Source organism: Papaver somniferum, chromosome 5, assembly GCF_003573695.1.
Source record: "Papaver somniferum cultivar HN1 chromosome 5, ASM357369v1, whole genome shotgun sequence".
Taxonomy (NCBI): Eukaryota; Viridiplantae; Streptophyta; class Magnoliopsida; order Ranunculales; family Papaveraceae; genus Papaver; species Papaver somniferum.
The window spans coordinates 44,178,374-44,188,548 of record NC_039362.1 but is presented as its reverse complement, the minus strand read 5'-3'; the positions used below and the strand labels follow the sequence as shown (position 1 = coordinate 44,188,548).

At 34.9% G+C, this 10,175-nt stretch overlaps 1 protein-coding gene across 11 annotated transcripts; it reads left to right on the top strand.

Moving 5' to 3' along the window:
* The first annotated feature begins 7,645 nt into the window (after positions 1–7,645).
* On the top strand, positions 7,646–9,670 carry LOC113281482. 11 transcript variants are annotated; one of them, XM_026530242.1, is made up of 7 exons: positions 7,670–7,758; positions 7,929–7,996; positions 8,108–8,378; positions 8,485–8,585; positions 8,989–9,016; positions 9,085–9,300; positions 9,393–9,670. In XM_026530242.1, exons 4-7 carry the CDS (start codon positions 8,514–8,516, stop codon positions 9,419–9,421), a joined length of 345 nt encoding a protein of 114 aa, XP_026386027.1. In that variant the 5' UTR covers positions 7,670–7,758; positions 7,929–7,996; positions 8,108–8,378; positions 8,485–8,513; the 3' UTR covers positions 9,422–9,670. The 11 variants fall into 11 exon arrangements, 6 of the variants coding, with proteins under 6 accessions (XP_026386028.1, XP_026386027.1, XP_026386029.1 ...); XM_026530243.1 differs by lacking the exon at positions 7,929–7,996 and having other exon boundaries at positions 7,646–7,758; XM_026530244.1 differs by lacking the exon at positions 7,670–7,758 and having other exon boundaries at positions 7,768–7,996; positions 8,491–8,585.
* Positions 9,671–10,175: the final 505 nt, after the last annotated feature.

The following is a 10,175-nucleotide window of genomic DNA, read 5'->3' as shown; positions in this document are numbered from 1 at the left end:
GATACTTTCGCTCCCTTTATACGCGGTGTAAGCCCCTGATTCGGCAGATGGACATTTATCCCATTTCCAATGCATGCAATCTAGGCTACCTATCATCCCTGGAAATCCTCTATCTTTGTTTTGGTTGAGCAACAACTCAACATCACCAGCCGTAGGTTCACGCAAATATTCTTTCCCATACACATTGACAATCGACTTGCAGAACCTCCGAGTTGCTTCCAACACCGTGGTTTCGCCTATGCGTAAGTACTCGTCTATTGCATCTGCCGCACATCCATAAGCTAACATTCGCACCGCTGCAGTTACTTTTTGATGAGGGTTTAATCCTAAAACTCCACACGCATCGGGCCTTTGCACAAAATATCTGTCTTCGGCTGTAACACCTTCCACTATTCTGTTAAACAATTGTCGACGCATCCTGAATCTTCTGCGAAAAACATTAGGTGGTTGGTTTGGATACGGAGAAAAATAGTCGTTCCACAGAAGTTCAGCACCAGTCTCACGATCTCTTGGTATTTTGATACGAGTTTGAGGCCATTTAGAATTGGTAACAAGGACTCCCATACTAACGGCCATGTTATTTTGCATAATTGCTATTGAATCATCATCCGAGGAATAAAAACTACTATTAGAAGAAGAAGAAGAAGAAGAAGAAACAGAAGAACAATAGTGAGCGGTATTCTCATATGCTTCCATATTCTATCCGAATCAGAATAAGTGTGTGATTGTAAAAAGAGGTGTGTTGGTATTTATAGAGTGAGTGACGGAGATCACATGCTTCCATTTTGTAACATCTTACTTTAATAAATAAAATAACATAAAGTATTTGACAAATTTTGTAAACTGTTTGTCAGTGAGGTGTTTGTCGTATTGAAATGACTAGTCGGTGAAATTTGATAAAGTATTGAACTGACTACTCGCTGAAATTTGATTGCCTATTGAAATGACTACTCGCTGAAATTTGATTGCCTATTGAAATGACTACTCGCTGAAATTTGATAAAGGATTCAAATAACCACTCGCTGAAATTTGATAGAAATTTGATTGAGTATTGAACTGACTACTCACGGACTACACATAACAAAGATAAATAACATAATAAATGTCTAGTATGACTACACATAACAAAGATAAATAACATAATAAATTCAAAGCTAAACCATATAAATAGTCATCACCGGCTAAACATTTCCCGTATCCGGAGGTGCCGATCGCGGTGGGATAAAAGCCGTTCTCGGAATGGGCCTGACCGAGGACGTTGAAGATGATCCTTGACTCATAGAACTCCACACTTGTGGGGGCAATGTGGGGGAAAAGGCGCCGAATCCAATGGAAGGTTGGATGGTGTGTGGCGTTCGGAAAAGAGACAGTTGATACTCCAATTCCGTGATCTTATTATTCTGGTTTCCTATAAGTTCATCTTTCGCTAATAGACACTCCATCCTATCTTTCGTTTCTCGTAATGTAAAATCTCGAAATTGTTTAGTAAAATCAGCATATTCTTGGAATAATGCATAACTATCGCCATGTCATGAAAAATGAGATAGATGAGATTTTTTTTTTTTTTTTTTGAAATAAGCAATGTAAAGTTGAACGAACACTTACGGGCGATAATTGTTGTTGCGGTGGAATAAGAACATGTTCATCTGGTTTTCCAAGTTCGGTAGAATAGAAGTCACCGCTGTACCCAAATGTTTGGACCTCCCAATCAGGATGTGTCACATATTTTCTGAAATTAGTAACCTTTTTCCAATACTCTAAATATACTTCATACTGCACAACTTGCACCACCTCGGTTGCATCAACAAAACCGTCCGCTAGCAGGAGTTTTGCTTGGTCATCACCCAAATGCCCAATAATTACATGTAGTCTCATGGGAACAGCAAACGAGGGATGGTTTTGCCTCCAACATCTTTCTCCTAAATAAACATTATGTTGTATAACCAAAAAGGGAATATAATTGTAGTGAGTACGTTATTAATTAGATAAATAACGAAAAATAAAAAACTATGTTATTGACGATTAATATTAATGATATAATATAAAAAATCATGTCTAACTCACAACGCCATTCCAAGAAAATATCCATCTCGAGTCCGACAGCTTCCTAGCAGACTTTCCCATCTCAGAACTGAGGACGTCGGTGTATGATTCCCATGGGTGCCATGTCACTTGGTCAATCGTCAGCTGATTCAGTAAAATCCTACAACGAATAATATCATTCTGACACCTCCTTCCATTCCATCTGGAAATTACAGGCCATTTCTGTTCATTACCGGTCATTGAGATGTCTGGTCGACATATGCCTAGGTATTCATACCCCCAAAACTAGTCCATAAAATTAATGAATCAAATTAATATATCCAAGGAAATAAACTTAAATGAAAATATACTTTACGTTGAAAATTAAAATAAAATCGATTACCAAAATACCTCTAATATTTGGAAGGGCCCGCTTAGTGCCTTCTGTTGTTTCCTACAAGCTTGTCGGAGACCTGCATACAATCTCGAAAAGGCACTACCGCCCCAGTCAAGGTCTTGTATTTTATCAATTTCTTCGAAAGCAGCTAACCATCCAGCATCAATATAGTTCTTTGCATTAGGAAAGAAAAATTGACCCAAAATATACATAAAAAAGGCAATTGCTATTCTATGGGCGAGGAGAGAATCTTCATTAGCCGCCACCAACTTATCTTCTTTGAAGTATGAGCTTAAATATGTAATTGTAATTGAGTTTGATATCCACGACGCGCCTCTTGTTCCCTGTGTGATATCCGGAAAAATCTTCTCACGGACATAGTCAAATTGGTATAGGCTCGAATCATACGGAACTACATAACCATCACCGATACTCAGTCCAGTTAACATGACCCAATCTAATGGCGTGAACCCCATCTCACCAAATGGAAAATGGAACGTGTTGGTTGTATCCCAAAACCTCTCAACAATATAATCAACAACGGCATGTTGGGTAACGTTACACTCTATGTTCAACAATTTTTCCCACCCCGCTTTTTCAATCAAATATTTAACTCTAGGACAATGTATTGAAATAAATTTATAATAATGAATTACCGATGCCAGACATCCACGATGTTTAAACTTAAATGTTGGTGCGTCTGAAAATGTAATGTCTTCAGTAGCGTGCGGCTTATCATCTTCCACTATAGGAAACCTCCCTAACCCGGGGACGTCGACCTCCTCAATTTGACCGGTAGAGATTAAGTTGTAATCAGCTTCGGTATATTTTTGTCTCTTGTTGGTCTTTTGGCGACCACTAAACCTCGATATAAACTTGTTCATTCTACGCACAAACATGTTAAATACAATTTCATAATTAAAAGACCAATCCACGAACCATAATAGACATAAATTTAACCGAACAAAATTTCAACATCATAAAATTCCATAAACATAAATTTAACCAAAAAAATAATTATCCAATTAACTATATTTATAACTATTTATAATTAACAAAAAATTCAATTAAAATACGAAACTAAATTAACAAAAAGATAAATTAAATTAAATCACGTAACTAAATTAACAAAAAATAATTATCCAATTAACTATATTTATAACTATTTATAATTAACAAAAAAATAAATTAAATTACGAAATTAAATTAACAAAAAAATATATTAAATTAAATCACGTAACTAAATTAACAAAAAATAATTATCCAATTATTAATATTTATAACTATTAAATAAAACAAAAAATTAAATTAAATTACGATTAACCCAATTTTAATAACATTTGATTAACCCAATATGAATATCCAATTAGTAATAAAGTCTGATTCAATTTTCAACGTAAAAACCCTAAATAAATTCGAACAAAAAATACAATACCTGCGCATATTATTACACAAATTGAAATAAATTCGAACAAAAAATACAATACATGATATTATTATTACACAAATTGAATAAAGAAAGTAGAAAATACATACCTTATAATGGAGTTTTTAGGGTTTTTGTGGAGTTTTTAGGGTATCTGTACGGTTGGTAGATGGGAATGGAGAAGAAGAATATGAACTGAAGAGGAGCGGTGAAGCAAACAAGAATATGAACTGTGTAAGAATATGAACTGTGGAAGAAAATGAACTGAGAAGAAGAAGGCTCGTGTAGAAGAGATGGGTTGTGGTTGGGAAGGAGAGGCGGTATTGGTGGAAGGTGCGGTTCATTAAGATTACGCCCGATTTGATCGGACGGAGAGGAGAGTACGCCATAACCCTAAACCCTAATGAAACGGAAATTTTGGTTACGCCCGTCTCAGGCGTAATAATATTTTACGCCTGACAAATTCATCACGCGGACAGAAGATGTCCGTCCGTACAACTCATCACGCGGACACCAAAATTCCGCCCGTCTGATCTCACACGTGCTGTGTGACCGTGTTTAACTCGGACGGAATTTAGTTTTACGTTTCTTCGAGCGGTCATTTGGAATCCGTCTGATCAACGGGCGGAATTTAAGATTCCGCCCCTTACCAAACGTAATTTTTATTTACGCTTGATAACAAACGTGATTTATATTTACGCCCGTTTGAAACGTAATTTATAATTCCGCCCAGAAATGAAACGTAACTAATACTTCCGCCCGTCTTCATGCGTAAAACTGTTTTACGCGCGACCAAATTTGGTCTTCTCCCCATAACGTCACAATACAGATTAAACTCATATTTAGTCTTTTTTTTTGGTCTTTGATCTTTGAGTTTAGTCGTACCATTGCAGTCGCTCTTAAACTCTTAAGTTTTGCACCCTACTCTGCAAAAGCAGTATCACATTAAAAAATAAAAAAATAAACAGAATCCCAATCCCACGAAACACAAACTAAGGGGCACTAATTAATGCGAAAATTCTCAATTACCAACAGATTGAAATGCCCTTAATGAAAATATGAAGAGACGGGTATACTAATACTGAAGGACTCGGATAACAGCCACAAACCCATAAGATAAGAACGATTCTGCATGTAGTTCTTAAATTAAAAAAAAAATATACATATAGTTAAAACAATTCATGTACACTTGTATCAACCAGTTCAACTAACATACATTGAAATGGAAATGAATGATCTCAACTAATATACATTGAAATGGAAATGATCTCCGCATAAAAATATAAATGTTTACGTTTACTTAAAGTTCAAGCTAGCCGAGCAGCAGCATAATAGGAATAGCATTAGTTTTCGTAGCTTGAAACATGATATGCTTTGTAATGCAACAAACCTCAGAAGTATAAACGCTAACCAAGTTCAGCTAGTTTGTTCCTCTGTGACATGGCAGTGGAGTATGACTGAATGCAAGAGTGTCAAAATATCAGTCACCAAAAACAAACATTCATATATATCGTTTTTGCTAGATCAAGAGACCCCCAAATTCTAAGTTCATAATTCATATATTGTTTTCGCTAGCAAATTCGAAGTTCATAATTTATACATAAATGAACCACAATTTCCAATTAAAAATACCCAACATCTCATACCCACCAACCATTAGAGAAGCTTACAAATCAAGTTTCATACATAAACTGGCAATACCTATCACCAGTTTGAGCTAATGGGACAAATCAAGCAAACACAAAATCAAGAAAAGATGGAATCAATCATCAATCATCTACATTCTATTTCTATTATTTTGCATTAAAAGCAACATTAAACGCAACATTAAACCAGAACAAATGAATAATTTCTCTAAACCTCATAATAGAAACCTCAAAAAGTACTCAAGTCATATAAAAAGAACAAAGATGCATCATACTCCAATTCCTTGGAAGAACACGTACACCTGCAAGCATGGAATCAACAACTGTTAGAGCAAAAGGTACGACGTTAGAGCCATCTGCTCCTTCGACTGATTGTTCGCCCAATTAAAAGCTTGCTCGAGTTCATTTTTTATCTGAATGTCACACTATAGCAAAACTGCCTGCAAATCTATCATTTCCTGCTTCCTAGTTTCCTATTTTGCTTGATAAAGTCTACGTGCACACATCTAATAAGTTGATTCTGGGATATCATTTACAATGCGGGTTACCAAGAAAAATAATAACATAAATCACAGACAGAAGAGATTACCGCGAATCAAATAATATGAAACCACCCATTGTTCAAATTAGTCTCTCTTCACCTACAAATAAAACAAAAATAAACCATTATCAAAGAAACAATTAAACACCAACCAAAAATAAAATAAAATAATACAACTATGTTGGTTGTGGTAAGAGAATTAGGGTTAAAGGGTTCTGAGATGAGAGAATTAAGGTTATAGGGTTTTGAGATGACAGGTTTGAGAAAAGCAAAAAGGCGCAGAATGAATAAAGAAAATGATGTGATGTATTATATACAGATTCGTCGATAATTAAAACCGTAAACTATATCTAATAGGGAGGGTAAGTATCAGCATTGAGTTAGATTTTTTTCTGAAAGTAAATTTAGCAGGAATGGTAAAAAAAAATCAATCAAAGAATGGTAAGAACATTTCTAAGGATATGCTAAATATGCCAACTAATTTTATTCTTTTTTGGAAGTTCTTAGATTTAAATCGCAGAGAAAACCAAGAATAAAATCTCTACAAAAATTTTACTGTTTAAGTCATGATGCTAATGTTAGTGTTGGAAATTTTCTTTTCCATAGAGTAGGGGTTGCTCTTCAGAGAGGGGTTGGCACACAACTTTTGTCTCGTGTGCCAACTAACTTCTTGAAAGAACCTGTCCTGGAGTAATACTTTTATCAATGTTTGAATAGAAATTTCGGAAGTTTTTAGATTTCATTCTTTGTTTTCTGGATACTTACCTATAACATTTGTTTCCATTGAGTAGACATGCAAAGATTCCGTGGTTTGAATAGAAATTTCGAGCACTTCTTTTGGATACATCATTTTTTTTTAAATACTGAAATTAACATATTTTTTCCCGAAGATTTTGTTTTTTTCCATACAGATATTCACGTTTTTTTTCTTTTCCTTTTTTCAACAACCAATCAGAAGGTCCGAATTTTATTAAAATCATGTAAACGCGGTGTAAGAATCTGCTAAGCTATCACTCGGTTTGGAGCGTTAGATCGAGCCAATTCCATTTAAAATTAACAGCCACGAAATGTAAGGGGTATAAGTTGCTTTTCAGCCAATCAGGAGCGAGAGTTTTTTTCACCGGCCAATGAGAGGGGAGGTTACCGCAACTCTCGACGTAGAGTGAGAGATGGTGTGGGGTTTTTAGGTTGTTGATGTTCCGGTAACCAAATTCTATTGGTGTCAGTGACAGAACCCCTAAACCATCCCAAAATTCAAAATACAGACCAAAAACTATTTTTTTCTAAGGTAATTTTGGTGAGAGGGAAATAGCCTATCTTAACATTTTATTTTTAGCCCAATGTATTGTTTTAGCCCACAATTTTCATTCCTACTTCTGTCGCTGGTTGGAGACAATTGTTTTGTCCTAAGTTTTTGATGAAGTATCTGTTGTAGTTTTAAACCTTTGTACTTTTTCTTGTAAATACTTTTCTTTTTATAATACTAGTTTTGCTCCCGTGTCATGCACGGGACTGTTTCTCACTTATGAAACATTGGATCCAAAAACAAATTAAAAAACAAAAACCATAAAACAAATCATTGTTATAAAAAGGTATAAGGTTTGTCTCCATGATAGATAGGGCTATCAGACGGAGGACATTGAACGGGGGGCCATCATCCGGCGGTGGAGAAGCTGCGAATGGAGTTTTTGCTTGGACGACTGGGAGTGACTCACGGTATTCAAAAGTAATACAAATTTGTTTCACTTTCGTTAAATTTAGGGAAAAACTTATACAATCTGGGTTTTATAATCATGCTCCAATCAGGGACAACCATCAAATTCGTTTGAAGGACAACCACCAAAATTCCTTACGGATGGTGTTTTTTCTTTTCTTTTCTCTTTTATTTTTCTGCAGTGCTGCCTTTCTTTTTCAAAGGTTTCAATTTTTAATTCTGATTTTCTTAATCGAAAGTTCAATCACCGGTAAAATCACCATCTTTTTTCTCTTTTTCCTAGAACTAATTTTCATATTTGTTTCTCATTCGATTTTCATCAGTATAATCTCATAGTCTTATGTTTTCTCTTAATTTAAAGCGAGGGTGATCACGAATTATACTATGGAGAAGACGAGGTTGTAGTAGATGAGGATTTTGATATTGCTGCATCTTATGATGATGCTGATGTTGCAACCGTGTGGATGTCTGTGTCTGGAAAGTACTTCCCAATAACTGAAGAAGAATGTTATAAACAAAAGAAGAAAATTCCTCATATACAAGTTCTGCACACTATTGTAAAGGTGATGAAGAAGAGAATGAAGTAGAAGCAGGTGTCACTGATTCAACTGAAGTCGTATAAACAACTATAAGTAATAAATAATAATTTGAATGTTTCAATTTTAATTGATATATGAACACAACAAACAATTGAGGTGCTCATATATGAAATTTTGTTGAATGATTTTTTTCACCTAGATTCAGATGGGAATGAAACTGATCACAAGATGGCTCAAAATCTTAAAGGTGTTGGGTATGCTTCAGTAGTTTTGTTGGATCTGTTCGTAAAACTTCTAAAGGTAATATAATAATCCATGTGGTCTTCTGGGGAAATAGACCCTCAATTTAATTATTATTAGTCCATTTCTTCTTTAAATTAGCTTACATGTTGAATAATATAACATCATAAACTCCCTGTGATCTTTTAAATCCAAATATACATCCATATACTCATTTTCTCCACTCTAGCTTTATACAGAGAGGTCACATGAACTGCTGATAAATTAATTAATTACTTATTTTCAGGGATGAGTCTTGCATGGATATAACTCAGTCACATGATCTCTGATTCTCGGATCATGTAGTTATAATTAGTGTTAAAACGAACACCCAGGATTCCTAATAATAGTTTTTTATTATTTTAAAGTTTCTAGCCACGTATTTAACAAATTATTCTCTTCATTCTGAATTTACGCGAAGCAGAGACAATCACAATCATGGGCATGTGACAGTAAGCATTATTGAAGTCTTTCAAATTTAAATTACCCAATGTTACGTATTTTTTCTTACAATTAATAGTCATGTTGAACCAGAAAATGTTGGGTATATCTGCACCAAGTACTCCACAAACACAGAAATCCATGCGCCGTGAAAGCGCTAAAGGAAAATTCTCGCAGCCAGTCATTTATTATAGTGTGCTTCGTGGATTGGTTAAATTGATCGAGAAATCTATAGTAACAGCTGAGGAAGTGGGTACTAACTACCAAGGTGTTCAGTCTGGGTCTTTCAAACCAGGTAAAGCTAATGAGCTCCCATGATTGAAAGGGGCATTACCTCAATTTGAATCTCCTCTCTTTGTATCTTAATTTGGAATTTTTCTTTCATAGGTGTTCTCCATTATGAATCAGAAAGTTGAGATTTTGATAAATGGGTTTTTTTTAAAATACTATTACACGGTGTATATAATTTGACTTCTGGCGGATGGATGAAGGATCAAATCATGTAAGTATTTTGGGTTAAGCAATGAATATTTATTTTGCTATCTTAGAAAAGCAGGTTCCCTAAATCTTAATGTGGTAAATTGTATGTGTATATGCTTTTTTCATGTTTTGTAGTAGGTATATGGGTTATTGTTCGCCTTTGATATAGGTTGTTCGTTATTTTTCTTCTGGGACCGATTATGGTTACTCAATACCACATTCATCAACTACCCATCTATAGAAAGTTAATTCTCATTCTTAACATATTAAAATGGAAGTTAGCCGATATGAACTCGAGGGTGAACTCAACGGCCTACGGGTTCGTTGCTGAATTCAAAGATCAAACGGATTTAGAAGAATTTGCATTCGTAGTTTTCTTTGATGTTTTGGAGTACATATATTAGCTATGGATGTGCACGATTAGTTAAACTCTTAAATATTTTCACATCGTTTTACATGTTTTATTTAATTATGGGACTCATCAACGTCTTCAGTTGATCTGTGTAATTATGATGGCTATGTGACTGTAAAGGTTGAACTTCTAGATACGCAATAGTTGACATTGGTGTTAGAGCACTGCTCGGTCAAACTCGCATGCGTTGCTATCTCAAGCATGTTTTTCAATGTTAGTGATCAAAACTATAAGTCTTGATTTCTAGTCTCTTATAGCTAAGTCTCAGACTAGGATAG